General features: G+C 55.0%; 1 protein-coding gene across 1 annotated transcript; it reads right to left on the bottom strand.

Annotated features, from left to right (window-relative positions):
* Positions 1 to 444: 444 nt before the first annotated feature.
* Positions 445 to 3,688, bottom strand: MANEAL (mannosidase endo-alpha like). Its single transcript, XM_040535320.1, has 4 exons — positions 3,144 to 3,688; positions 2,546 to 2,655; positions 2,064 to 2,140; positions 445 to 1,587 (listed from the first exon to the last, which is right to left on the bottom strand). The coding sequence occupies exons 1-4, from the start codon at positions 3,568 to 3,570 to the stop codon at positions 951 to 953; spliced, it is 1,251 nt and encodes a 416-aa protein (XP_040391254.1). The 5' UTR covers positions 3,571 to 3,688; the 3' UTR covers positions 445 to 950.
* Between the last annotated feature and the right edge of the window lie 10,899 nt (positions 3,689 to 14,587).

Here is a 14,587-nt window from a genome sequence, read left to right as displayed (position 1 = left end):
CTCGTTTTATTGATATGGACAAGTATAAAGTAATTTTATGGCAAATCTAGAAGGGTCTGACCGTGTTTTGAATGACAGAAAAAGGGAAAGCTCCCGTGAGCTGAAGTTCTTTCAAAGAACAAACGAACGGTATTTTCAGCTGCGTTTTTATTGCAAGTGGCTTTTTTCCATTGGTTCGGAAGGGGATAAAGCAGCTTCTGAATTTTTCAGAACTTGGCACACTAAGCGATCAGTCAGGAGCTTTTAGTATAGATGGTTGCATTGCCTCAGTTTCCAGCGCATACAGTAGTGGCAGTGAACAGTCACTAGCGTTCCAGCTCTAATTCTCTGTAGTTATTTGGACGCAGTGGACCACGGTAACAACACGCAGCGCAGAAACTCCTTGGCATAGAAGCGCTTGGGTAAGCGAAAGGGGATGTAACTGCATGGCTTAGTTTCATCTACAGTAGACAGTTTAGAGAAATCTTTATTGTTTTTAACAGTAAACTGATAGGGAAACGTTTTGAAGGTTGCTAGCGGAGTGAGGGATCCGTGGTCATGGCAGGCAGCGGGCCAGGGGCTTCAAGTTAAATGCATGCTGGAACCCAGCTACCTACGTAAAACGTCCCCGAACATACACACCGTAAGGAAAACCCCAGCTTTGGCCCACAAGCCAGCACCCCTTGCGAACTCCAGAAGAGCTCTGAAAAGTTCCTCTCTACTACATCTGCAGAAGATGAGATTCAGCTGCTCCTCAGAGATTTCCTGCTCCTTGTAACGCTTCCTCCCGTGAGTTCGTAGCTGGGACTTGGGCAGTCCTTGGGGCACTTGCAGGTTGCTGCTTGCGTTCAGCGGCCCAGCGAGGCCGAAGGTTCTGTGGCTGCGTTTCCTCGCGTGCTTTTTTCTGAAGCACTTCTCCGTGCTGCAGCTCTGTCGGCGGGATGTCTTTCTGAGTCAGGCGAACGCCGAAGTCACATCAGCCACTGCTCTTTCTCTTTGCTGAAATGTTCCGCCCACCTGCGAGTCAGCTCCAGGTACATGTTGGGCTGATGGGGAAGGTAGTCGAGATAAAGGCGCGTCAGTGTCTTCTTGGGGACGGCTTTCTCGATCTGGGTGCCTTCGTGCCATTCGTTGAAAGACGTGATGGAGACTATCTCCGGCCTGACCATGAGAGCAGCCTGCAGAGCGGTTTCGTAGTACTTCCCGTTGACTCTGTTCCGAGTGTTGTGGTTGTTCCAGGGGCGGATGCTGGTGTCGATGTAGCCCGGGCCGACGCTGGGGATGAACATCAGGTTGTTGGAGTCGCAGAAAGTTTTGATTGCTTTCCAGTTCTGGTGGGATGAGCCAAAAGAGAAGCCGTTGGACGCAAAGTATGTGTACATGCCGTCGTATCCCGCGGAGAGGATGTCGTTCTTGTGTCCTTCCTCCACCAGCAGCGCTATGAACACGGCGTCGTAGGCGGTGTTGCGGAGGGAGTGGGAGCCCGATGGCGTGAGAAGGTTGGCCCAGGATTTGGCTGGTGTCAAGTAGGAATCGTAGATATAAAACAGCGGGAGGCTCCTGCCGGTGCTGGTCCTGTACTTATAAAAAGCTGCGTGTGATCCGTATCTAGAGAGAGAGAGCAGAAAGCTTTTTCAGAGACTCGGGTGATAAGCCCTCAGCAGGTTTTGCCATTATAAGGCAAGCGTGACGTGAGACTTGGCTTGCCGTAGGGGCCTCCTTTCTCAGAACCCTTCTCTGGAACCTTTATCTCCTTTATGGGAGTGTTTTTTAACTGTGGTGTTTGTGTCCTTCCTTTCCTTCTGAAGGAAAGGGTAGAGGTGCTGGCCTGCACGCGATAAGCTTAGAAACCCGAACAGAAGAAAGCAGTTTGGGGTTCTGAAGGCAAGGCATTGAAGTGCCAGAGAAAGTGGGATTTGATTATGACCCCCGGTCAGCATTGCCCTGCTGGCTAGCTCTAGGCAGCTCCCCCTGTGCGCTGCTTTTTTGGGTACTGTTCTGATGCATTTCATTCCAAGCTCCGCACGCTGTTTCTGCTTAAAGCAGCATTGCACAGCTGGCTTTACCCTGCAGGAAAAGCTTACTTGTCCATGATGTATTTGATATTCTCGTGCACAGTGTGGTCGTCGCGCCCTTTGTATGGCTGGATGTGGAAGGCAACCTGCAGAAGAGACCGTGGCGGTGGTTATTTTCAGCACTGTCACGTCGCTCGCTGTGCTCTGACCCCCCAGAGGACCCTCGATCTGTGCTGGAGGGCCTCCTGTCACCCCCTGGGTGCCGGGGGACCCCTTCAAGGCCCACGCAGAACACGGCGGGCTGCTCGGTGGAGTCAGAGCTTGCGCTATTTTCACCGAAGCGAGTGAAAAGTGAACTGAGGAGCCGAATTATTAAGAAAAGAAACACTGTATTTAGCTGTTTAAAAATGGTTCCCATTGTCTAATTTTAAGTGCTCTTTTCTTTTACCGCTGAAGCAGAGGAGCAGGGCCTCTGCCCAGGCACAGCAGCAGCTTCATGCTGGAGCCGAGCGATGAGTTTCATGGCCTCGAAGAGCAGCCGAGAGCCTTACCTTTATGGCATATCTTTGTGCAGCGTCCAGTATAAATGGCACGAGGCTGTCCGAGGGCTCCCCGCTGTCATCGGCTAGGCCAGGTGGGTACCACGACAGCACCAGCACTCCTGCGGGGGCACGCAACGGGTCTCGCTCAGATGCGTTTTCTTTCTAAACCTTTCCTCATCCCCTGCATCAGCAGCGCAGTAAATGTTTCATGTCATTTTAACACTTTAGAAGCCCTGGGGTGTTTTAGGGCTGGTTAGGAGACCCTGCTCTGAATTGTTGGCTGCAGGGTTGTGGCGGGAGCTCTTTGAGGCTGCAAGAGGGGCCTGGGGGGTAGGAGGAGCAGTGGGTGAGGTGAGAGCACCCTGGAGGTGCTGATGCGGGGCTGGGGGCTATCTCAGCACCGCCGGGGGTGGGCAGCAACGTGTGTCGCAGCCCCCGCTGCCATCCAGCAGAGCTCAGAGCCCGGTGAGCGCAGCACTGCCAGCCCCAGGCACCGCGCTGGGTTTTGAGGGGCCACCTTCCCCGGGGCTGGTGGCCCAAGGGGACGGGGGCTCCCCGGGAAAAGGGTCTGGGGGCTGCAGGGGGGCTGCGGGGCCCCGACGCTTACCGATGGCGGCGGCGCGGAGCTGGCCCATGTGCTCGTCCACCACGGCGGGGTCGCGGGAGCTGTAGGGGCCGAGAGCGGGGTAGAAGCTGGAGCCGATGTCGTCGGGAGGCCGGTGGCGCCCCCGGGGGTAACTGGCCGACACCTTGGGGTCCCAGTGCGGCACCAGGGCGTGGTCCCAGTGCAGGTACCGGCCCTCGAAGCGGGGGCTGCCGTACCAGGCGTAGTAGAAGGCGTGCAGGTCGTAGGACGGGGCGGCCCCCGGCGGCATCCCGCGGGCACCGGGGGGCTCGGGGGGCTCGGCCACCCCGGGGACACCGGCGGGGAGCCCGGCGGCGGCTCGGAGCGTGCGCAGCGCCATCACCGTGCCAAAAACGAAGAGAGAGGCCAGCAGCAGCGCCAGCATCCCCCGCCGCCTCCGCCGCAGCATCGCCCGGAGCCGGTGCTCGGTGCCGGGGACCCGGCTCGGCCCCGTCGAGGATGCCCCGCTCCGCTGGGCGCTGCCGGGGGGGGGGGGGGCGGCTCGGTGCGGCTCCGCGCCGCCCCGGCTCGGCTCTCGGTACCCCCCGGAGCCCCCTGTTGGCCGCGGTCGGGGCTGCAGAGCCTCCGCCCGGCCCCCGCTGCCCCCCCGCCGGCCGCTATTCGCCTCCCCCGCTCCCGGTCCCGGTCCTGGAGGCTCCACCGGAGGCTGAGCCGTGCCCCGGGGTGCCAGGAGCTGGGGGTTCGTGGTTTCCTGCTTGGAGAGGCCGAGGCTCGTCCCTGGGGGGGGCTGCGGATGGTGCTGGGGGGCACCAGGCACCTGAAGGTGATGCTCAGCATCCTTGTGATGCTCCGCATCCTTGCCTTTTGGCTGATGGGGGCCTAGGGTGGGAGAGGGGAGGCTGCTGAGCGATGGGGAGGGATGCCGGCTGCTCTTCATGCCCTGTTCCCGAGTGGAACCCTTGAAACGAGTGGTTGGTGAAGGATTAAACTCGTTGAAGGGAAGGAAAACACGCTCCAGCAAACGCTGAAATGTGACTATCAGAGCTGTTAAAGGAAATAACATTTTAATTGGGTGAATCTGTTATGCACAAATGTTACAGGCGATAAAATGCCTGCTAAATGGAAACCCAGTAATGAGATAAACCTGTCGAGGGAACCAACTGCCTGTAAACCAGAAACAGGCTTTCGAGGCTCCCCAGCAGGTTTGGGGCATCCGTTATTTGGCTGAAGCTTGTGCCACCCCACACCGCTGGAACCTTCTGGCAGTGTTTCCTCACCCCAGGCACCCAGCCAGGGTCGTGGTCTGCAGGAGGCACAGGGGTAGCAATGAGCTACCTGTAGAAACCGCCAGGAGTTTGCCCTTGAGAGCTTTAGGTGGTTTTTGGCTGCGTTAGATGTGTGCATTGACTGTGGAACTGGATGCACGGTCGTTGGACTGTGTGATACCTAAAAAATGGGAAGAAACACCTTAGCTGTGAGATACCGTGCATGCCCGGAGTGGTCTGTACACAGCTAACTGACTCCCCTGGGACTCAAAGAGAGTCCCATGTTTTAGACGACACTGAGACACCACCTAGAACAAACCGGGTATGGCTGATACATGGCTGAAGCGCCGTGTGCGTGCTTCTCGCACCCCCCTCCAGCGATTGCTGCTCACCGGTCCCCCCTCTGGTGCCTCAGTTCCTTCCGAGCTCCTGTCCTGCTGGGGATCCCGTGTGAAGCAGGTATTTCGAGTCGTAGTCCCCGCTGCATCTCGTGCTTTGCCACATGTGACTGCTGCAGACGGCACAGAGCCAGCTTTGGAAAAGCAGCGAGGGACATCTCCCTGCTCAGGTGGGCTGTTATCCTGTAAAACAGGGAGCCTCAGGTTTGTCCTCTCGTTGGGGTGTACGGCACGAGAGCTGCTGGGGCCTGAACTCTGCACACGTGGGATTTGCTCTGGGGATGCTTCACTGTACCAGTGCTGGACTCAGCAGTGGAGAGAGGTACTTAACTCCTACCTTGCCAGTTTGTGGGTTTGATTAGTTAGAACAGATATGCAGCTGTATTTTAAGTTGTTGGACCTCCTGATTGCAGGGAGAGATTGGAAACCATGGGGCGAGTGTACTTTAATGGCTCAGAGATCATAAAGCCTCTCCTACTTCCCCCATTTAATTCTCAATTCTCTTTAAGATCAGTGTTACAACTTTGGAAGCCTGATTCATGCTTGGGGTTGGCACTCTGGTACGTTTTTTCATCAGCTCACATCTGCCTGGGCTTCTTCAGGGACTTGGTGGGCTTCGTTCTCCCCTTTGCCTCTCACTTGCTGTCATCTGCTTGAGATGAGGCCACTTTTTAATCTAATTTCACGCCCGCCACATGTGGGTGCAGGGAGAGTCGTGCTGAGCCAGCTAGCTCAGGAAGTCACTTGTGATGTGTTCTTAGTCTTTTGCTTTTTTTTCTGAGTCATTTCTTTCATTTGCTTATGTAAAGGACGTGGCCGTCTGTGCCCTTCCAGTTGGCAGACCCTTGCGCCTGAGCAGCCCTGAGCCACCAAGACCCAGCTGCAGGGAAGGAGGCACTGGGGCCGCGTGCGACTACCTTTTGATGGACAATTTTAAATTGCTCTATTCAGCCCATCATCCCACAAGTAGTTGCTGTCATTTTCTTCCAAATAGCTACCTTCGGGCTACTTGGAGAGGTCAGGCTGCAGAGAGGGATGCTCCAGGGAGGTGGGAAGAGCTTTTCCCATCCTGTATCCTGTGCCAAGGACAAGGACAGTGGATGGAAATCTGCAGACCAGTGAATTTGCCGTCACTCTTCTCCCTCTGTGAGTTCAATGGCTTTCAAAACTGTCTGTGACATTTAATTTATGAACTGGCAGCTGAAGGCAGGGCAGAACCACCTAAATACAAAATTTTCTTAAGCGTTGAGCAGGGGGCACGTGAGTACGAGTCGAGCTGTGTGGGTCTAACACAGCCACATCTAAGGAGGAACAGAGGTGGCCTGGCTCAGCCAGGGTCTCTGTGCTCCCCATGGGATTTGGCGCTCCTGTGGCATCGAAGGGGCTGCGGGGTGGGTCAGCTTTTCCTGGAGTTCCATCCCTGAGCCCACCCAACTAAACCCCCAGTGGTGCAGAAGGCCCAGAAACCCAAGCTCCCCCAAATTTTTGAACCAGGGCGCTTTTCACTGCTGCACTGCTGGCAATGACACTTGTCCTAGATGACTCCTGCTTGGCTTCGTCTGCTAACATCGCCAGTACAGGTGAATCCGCAGAGCCCGTGAGCTCAGCAATACCCACAGCCTTTCACTCCCAGCCTCTGGAGCCCTGTCTGACCACTAGATAGTGCTCGGCCACCGCAGGGAGCGTTGCAGCAGGCCTGACGGTTTGTTCCTGTGCTTAAAAACATTCATAAAGGAGTGCTGCGCAGGGGCTCGGAGCGGCGCAGATGGCAGCTTGTGTGCTGAGCTGCCTGTGCAGGGGAGAGGCTGCAGGGGAGCAGGACGGAGGGGCTGCTCTGCTGCTGCTTGCTGCATGCAAAGCCCATGCTGGGATGATTTTTCCCAGTGTCTGAGTGTCACGGAATGGTTATGTATCTTTATTGCTCATGAGCAGCTGTCTCAGTCACTGCTAATGGACTGTAATCCACACAGAGCTGACCCCGAAATGATGGCTTCACAGAAATTGCCTGTCTGTGGAGCTCCTGCTGTAAAAGCCTGGAAGCGCCAGGCTGCGTGAGGTGCTGTCATCTGCAGAGCGTGTGCGTGACGGGGCTCCGGGTGCTTGCCCTTCTCGCAGCCTTTGCTCTTCCCTTGTCTTTCCAAATCGGGCACTCCGCAGGAAATCTGCAACAGAGGGAAATAAAAGAGGGATCGCTTCCCTTTGGTCTGCTTGCTGAGGACCCTCTCTCTGCCACAACTTTGAGCCCAAGGGACAGAGCAGGGCATAGGACATCCATCCTCGGGCTGGATGCCTGGCGGTGACGTGGGCCATCCGTGCTCCAAAGCCCCAATGCCACCGGTCCCAAACAGAGCCAGAACCAGCTGTCCTGAGGCCTGGCTTCCCCCTTGCTTGTGGTGCGAAGGTAAAAGCTGTTTGGGGACTCACTGTAACAGCTCACCTTACCAAGCCATTTCTCTACTTTCTGTTGCTTTCTGTATTTGCATAGTGAGCTTGCCCCCGCGCCTCATTCCTCAGCTCATCAGCTATTCATTGATCTTTGCCAGGCTCCTCCAGCACTCATTCATCACTCTCACACCCGCTATCCACTTTCCAAATGTTTCCTATTTTTCCGGTGATGTATTTCCCTGTTCAGACAAGCTAATCTTGTGCCATCAATAATCTGGGTGCAGCTGTGCTCGTGACCTCCGCACTGGAACAGGCCCAGCACGGAGCAGCAGAGCCTCAGGGACCGGCCGGGGTGAGCCACGTCCACCTGCCTACTGGGAACCTGCTGCAGGAGCAACTCCCTCGCCACAGGGACTGCAGAGTCACAGAACCATTAAGGTTGGAAGAGACCTCCCAGATCGTCTGGTCCAACCATCCCCCTACCACCACTATCACCTACCGTGTCCCCAAGCACCACGTCCAACCTCTCCTTGAACACCCCCAGGGACGGTGACTCCACCACCTCCCTGGGCAACCCGTCCCAACGCCCGACCGCTCTTTCTGAGAAGAAATGTCTCCTCATTTCCAGCCTGAACCTCCCCTGGCACAACCTGAGGCCATTCCCTCTGGTCCTATCCCTGGTTACCTGTGAGAAGAGGCCGACCCCCAGCTCCCCACACCTCCCTTTCAGGCAGCTGCAGAGAGCAATGAGGTCTGCCCTGAGCCTCCTCTTGTCCAGCCCAAACCCCCCCAGTTCCCTCAGCCGCTCCTCACAGGACTTGTGCTCCAGGCCCTTCACCAGCTTCGTAGCCCTTCTCTGGACACGCTCCAGGGCCTCGATGTCCTTCTCGTGCTGAGGGGCCCAAAACTGAACACAGGACTCGAGGTGTGGCCTCACCAGAGCTGAGTACAGGCAATACAGGCCGAGTACAGTAAAGCAGGTGCAGATCCATGATGCCCACACAGCCAGCAAGGGCTGCTCTCCCCATCCTGCTGGGTAGGGAGCTGGAGGTCTTCATGGAGCTGAGGAAAAGCCACGAGGCAGAGCAACCTTGCTTGAAAAGGGCTGGCTTTGCTGCCTGCTCTGTGGTGCCCAGAGCCTGCTCTGCCTGACATGGCCTCGCCTGGCCTTTGTGATCACAGAAGACAAGGGAAATGTATTGTTGTATCAGCTGGTGCCTCTGTCTCTGGCTCATTCCAAGCTGCTGGCGTTCAGTGTCTCTGCAAGTGACAGCTTTATTTGTGCCACCAGCATCAAGAGGATGAGCCGCATGTCAGGCATGGGTGAAGTGGCTGGTGACCTTGCTCCTTTGCAGGAAATGCAGGCTCTATAAATTACTTCTTTCCTCTGGCTTCTGGGTGTCTGCAGGCCATCGTAGCTGTCACGATGATGAACTTAGCACCAGCTAACGTGACCAGCCTTTGTGTCAGCATTTGGGCACTGTCAGCACCGGCACAGAGCAAAGCCAGGCAGATTTGGGGTGGGAGTGGAGGGGGCTGGGATGTGAGCAGGAGCTGCTCCTCGCCGGGGAACAGCTCAGCAGTTTCCCGTGAGATCAGATGATGCAGTGTAATTGCACGAGGTTTAACCAGAGCTCCAGCTCGTGCTCCTGGGAGGATGGGGATCGTTTTGTCCCTGAATGCCGCGGGAGGAAAGTCCCATGTCACCGGTGCTGGACCCCCTCCATGCTTACATTTAAGGTCTGGGCAGGGGGCAGAGGCATGGCCTTGGGGGGTCCCAGCCTGGCAAGCTGGCTCTGCCCAGCACCCATTGGTGCTATCTCTGCAGGGGCTTGTGTGGGGCAGGGGCACTGCAAAGCCAGGTGTTGGTTGCACACAGCTGCGAGCAGTTTTTAGAGCAGTTATTGTTCTGCTTAGTGCTCAGGGCTCCTCAGGGAGCAATGAGGAACATGCAGGACAGAGCTGCTTTCGGACTGAGCCCCAAACCTGGGGCTTTCCCCCTGTGGGCTGGCTCTGTGCTGAGCTGAGGCTCGCGCGGGGCCAGGCCTTGTCCTACTGCTGGCGAAGACCACAAGGATGTTGATTTTGGTGCTTGTTTGGTGGTGTTCCACCCCTAAATTGTTACATCCCTAACTGCTGCTGGGCTGGGGGACTTCCTGCAAGGACTCGGAGCCAGGAGCTGGGCTGTGGGGGGACGTGGAGCTGGTGGCAGTGAGCGCCTGAGACACTGCGAGCTGCCTTCTGGTGAGATGCCTCGTGAAAATGCTCTCATCACCAGTTAGGACATGCTGATCAGACAAACAGCTTCTGCTGGAGTGAGGAGAGATGCCTATTTAGATCTTGTAGGTGGAACTATAAACACTTTCCTAAGCCAATTCGCAGGAGCTGCGCAGATTCAGGGTGACTCTTGTGTTTGCAACCCTTGTTGAAATCACATCATTGGCATGAGCGCTTGGAGCAGGAAATACACGGCTTGCATTTTAATTAGCGCTTGACCTCCAAATAAAGATGCATCTTTAGAACCTCATTAGCAGAGCTGCTTCAAGCTCATCTAGCAGTGATTCCAGTGAGCTACACCGCGCCAGGCAGCTTGGTCTGCCTTGATGGCAGGGGTGGAGCTGCTGAGTGTCTGACCCTTTCCATCCCTCTTGAAGCCATCGGAGAAATATATTGTAAGGGTTTTTTGTCTGGAAGCCTTGGCTGAGTTATCAGTTTTGCCTGATGGGTGGGCAGTTGCTGGGAAACTTTTACTTCTCACCTGTGCTCTTATTTAGTGGTGGTTATCGAATGCTTCCCCATGTGCCATGACGAGGTTCCTCCTGCTGCAGCTGCTGGTTAGTGGGCTGTGGCTTTTTATACCCTTTTTAAAAAATTTGTGTGGCTGTTTCATGGCAGAGAGGGGAAATTTCACAGTGGGGTAAGTGAAGCATCCTTTATTGAGCACTTTTGGTTGTGGTTTGGAGCGCTGTAGGAAGCAGGGCGTGCTTATTGCAGGGAGAAGAGTAGATGAGTGTAAGCGTATAAGTGGTGGGCATGGTGTAATGATGCAGTATGCACGGGATCCTAAGGTAAGCCTTCAGGAAAAGGCCTCACTTTGCAATTTGGGGTCATGGAGCTCTTTGACCCGTCTGCCTTCTCCTTTTATAACTCTTTCAGTCAATTTTTAAAAAAAGACAAATTGTATTCCTGCATGAAAACTTCGGTGGTCCACTTTGCAATCCTCAGACTGAACGACTTGGCATTTTAATTCCTCTTCTCCACTTTTTGGCCTAAAAGATTTTCTGAACTTGACCCTGTTTGGCAGAAACTCTGCTTGCAGCCAGTTGGGCGTCCCCGCTGTGCCTCTGAGGCTGGGCGTTTGCTCAGGCAGCTCGGGGTGTGCTGGGTGGGGGAAAGAGCCCAAAGGTGCCAGGGAGGCCCTTCCTCATCAGGGGTTCCTTCTCCCTCAGGGGAGCCGAGGCTGGGATCAGTGGCCCATGCGGGGTGAGGTGCTGTGTCTGGGGACACTCTCACAATGCCACCTCTGTGTCCGGAGTGCTCTTTGCCTCTCAAGCCACGGATGTCGCCGAAGGCAGAGCACCCGCTTCCCACTTCGGTGGGTGCAGCAGAAGCGTGCCTACAAGGCCGGAGTATTCTTCCTGTCCCACAGTGACCAGGAGGCCCCTGCAGCAGCATGCTTCCAGCAGAAAGCCGCCTCACCCAGAGATCCTGCTGGCCAGGGCATCTGTTCGAGTGGGCCAGGGAGAAGTTTTCTTCCACCCGAGCTCCACAACGCCGCTTCTCTGTGCTCCACAATCCAGAGCAAAGACAACCAGGCTTGGGCTAATTAAGCTGGAAACATAACACTACAATTTGTAGCTGATTAAATCTTTCAAACAATATTTATGTTAATCTCCTTCTGATTTATTTTCTTGTAATGCCTCAAGTAGGAGATAGTCCACTGCATGGGGAAATGGCTCCAGATGGAGCACGGTCCGCCTCGCCAGATGCTTTGAAGCTTGGAGTGAGGATTTTTCACTCACCGTGGGCGTAGCCAGGAGAGCTGATCCTGTCCAGTTAGGCCATTTTTGTACGTGGAGGGGGATGCAGAGCTGCAGTTCTGATTTTTTTTTTTTTTTATTTTTATTTTTGCTGCAGCAAGGAGGCTGCCTGTAGAAGGAAGGGGCTGTGAAACAGCACGTGGGAAGGGTCACCTGCCAGAGCTCTGCTCTCGGGATGTTCTGCCTCTCCTACACACACCTCGTGTCTCAGAGCCAGGGCTTTGCTACTGCAAGAGGAGGCTGCTGTAAAATGCTCCTTCGAGTTTACTGCAGGAAATTACAGGGGCCTACCGCAGCAAGCAGCTTCCTTCTGCATGCTGCGCATGCCTGTCCACGTACACCATGCTGCAGCCCCTCTTCCAGCTCCAGACTTGGCAGGATGCCTGGCAAATTTCCCCAGGATGCTGATTTAAGGAATTAGTCTGCAGAAGCATGGATGATAGGGACAGAAGGGACCTTGCAGCCATCTGGAGAGTCCCCTTCCCCAGACAGCAGCCCCTCGCCCACGTCTCTCCAGACACATTCGTCAGATTTACTCTCAGCTCCCTTTGCTGGAGGAAATTCCACCTGGCTGCTGCTCATTGTCTTCTTTTCCAGTTCCTTAAAAGAAAATGTTTATTGGTACCTGAATGTTTCAGGGTAACGTGGTCTGTGCAACCCATCTCTCTCTTTAATTTATTTATTTTTTCCTCCTTATGTTCCTAAAGGCTGCAATTTGTCCTTTCTGGTCTTGACACGTTGGAGATGGCTGCTGGGGAGCCAGGGTTTCAGCACTGTCCAACCCAGCCAGCCGGCGCTGAGCGACTTCTCTCAGCTCTGTGAGCTCTTCTGGGCTGAAAGCGCACCGCTGGCAGCACTCACGCAGTGTGCTTCTTCGTCTCGTTAGGGACTGATGGAAAAAAAAAAAGGCACGGAAGCCAGGCTGAGGCTGCCCCCAGCACTCTGTCCTCTCTGCAGCTAGGTGACAGTTGCGTTGAATTTCTATGCCCCAGAGCAGGACCAGGCTCTCTGGCCAGGTGGGAGAAGATGGAAGACGGAGTCCTCCCAGAAAAAGATGCCACGGGATGGCTGGGGCCAGGAATCGCGGCTGCTGGATCCTCAGAGGCGTTTGTCCCCAGGGATGTGCCTGGGGATGAGGGCACGGGGTGCCGTGAGGTGCCACCAGCACCATGGGCTGGAGCCATGAACAGCCTCAGCGTGCAGGCAGGATGGCTCCAGAGGTCAGGGGGTTTTCACTGCGGAATTGTTAAATTAACTATTCATTTAATTATATTTTGATTAAATTAGATTTTTTTTTTTTTTCTAATTTCACTGGCAAATGATTCTCTGCATAATTAATGCTGGCTGATTCTGCTAATTCCCTCATTGCTGCTGCAGGGACGGAGGTTTCGGGGCAGCAGCCCGACCCTGCTGCTGCCTCCTGGGAACTGCTGCTGGGGGCTTCCACGGCACGGGGGGCTCCCAGGGGAGCCCGCTTGTCGCAGGTCACCATACCAGTCCCCTCTTTGCAATGAACTCATCCATTTTCTCCACGAGCCAGCTCTCTCCTGGGTCTATAATGATGTTCCGCATTAACTCTGCCCACAAGTAGCTGGGAAGTGGGCAGGCTGCACCTCTGTCAAGTGCAATTACTTCGTTATGACATGATGCAAAGTGTCATTAGCCCAGGCTTGCTTTGACAAGCTTTGGGGGGAGGCAGGAGCCTGCTGCACGGTGTGAGTGGTGTGACTGCACCGCATGGCTGTGGGGCTTGTGGGTCCCTCATCTCCTAAGGGACACCGTCACCCTCACGGGGACCAGCCTGTCTCTGCCTTGCCAGGACCCAGAGCAGTTTTTAGAGACCTCCAGGGGAAGAAAGCTGTGGCAGTGCTTAGGAGGACATGGTGAGCTGACCCAGCAGCCAGGCACGGGGCTATGGGAGACCCCAGGAGCACAACTTCATCCTGCTGCCTTGCTTGGGGAAAAAACCCCAAACCACAGCTTCCCAGGGGCTTGCAAGAGCTGGTGAAGCCATCCTTATTGGGGGCTGAGCTGAGGAGCTGTCTCCCGGTGAGAAACAAATTTAGTTAACCTCAAATTAGTCAGGAGAATGGGAGACTCTTCTTTGAAACGGTGTCATTCAAACCATTGCACCTGAAATTATCCCCACTAGAAATGCAGCTGGAGATGATAATTAATTCACCACGGTCCCTTAATTAATTCTGCAGCCTCTTGCTCTAGCGTGCCTTTGATGAGCCACGTCAAGCAGCAGTGCTGGGCAGGGAGCCCCAGGGTGGGCAGCGGGGTCCCTGCTGGCTCTGGTGTAGCTGGCTGTCAAAAGGTAATTTTCATTTTTTTTTCCCCTTGGTTTGTAGTCGCATCCTTTAAATACCCTTCAGACTCTGACAAGTTTCTTGAGGTGCAGAGAGACCGCTCCCAGGTGCCTGAAGGGAGTAGAAGCGGTGAGTCTACAGGGATTTTTGGTTTTAATCAGGGAAGCTCATCTTTAAAAACCTGCAGTGGGAGCAGGACAGCCGCTTTAATTCCGAGCGTGCTTGACCTAAAGAGGTGGGGGGCTCTCGCCTGCCCCCAGACCCTGCTCTCGCCCACCCTCTGCAAGTCTGTGATGATCAGCAAACCCAAAAGCAGCATCCAGCCTCTTCCGAAGGGGCAGCACCAGCGCAGAGCCTGAGCCTGCGGCTCCGCTCATGCTTCCCTGCTCAATGCTTCTGCGAATAACCTCGTGGAAATGATGCCAATTAGGCCGGCACAGCTCTTGTAATCCAGATCCCTGTTGTGCTGTCAGACTTGATTCAAATTTAATTTGCAGTAAGTGTATATCAGGCAGCTTTTTTACTTAGTGCAAAACCGAGAGGAAGATAACGTTGATGGAAAAAATAATACGAGTTCATATTCTTTTTACCTTAAGGAAGGAAAAGAGGTGCCAGAAAACTTAGCCAAATTTACATTTTAATGGGAAACGTTATGACTGCCTGCTCTGGGAGTCACAAATTGCTTTCTGGATGGGCCCCTGCCTTCACACCAAAGTGCAGGGAGTTAAACCTAGCAACCCCTGATGAGATGAAAGGGATTTATAAAACACAGCCGCTGCCAGCAGCTGGACGTGCGGGACAGCCAGGCGGTGTCCCCCTGCCATCCCACCCAGCCCTGGGCTTTTGCCCCTGCTGATGCCCTTCTGTTCCCATTCAACGGGTACGGGTGGAGGCAGGCTGGTAAACAGCGGTGTGCCCGTGTTCCCCGGGGGGTTTGCAGTGGCATTGGCTGCGCTTGCTGAAGTGCTGCTGCAGCTCCTGCTGCTGAGAGCCTGGCAGCTCCCTGCCCTGTGATCCACAGCCCCGAACCCGGTCTGCTCTAGCCGGGCTCCGGCAGCGCTGCCA

This window comes from Cygnus olor, chromosome 23, assembly GCF_009769625.2.
Source record: "Cygnus olor isolate bCygOlo1 chromosome 23, bCygOlo1.pri.v2, whole genome shotgun sequence".
Taxonomy (NCBI): Eukaryota; Metazoa; Chordata; class Aves; order Anseriformes; family Anatidae; genus Cygnus; species Cygnus olor.
The sequence above is the reverse complement of the archived record's forward strand: the minus strand, read 5'-3'. Positions and strand labels throughout refer to the sequence as shown.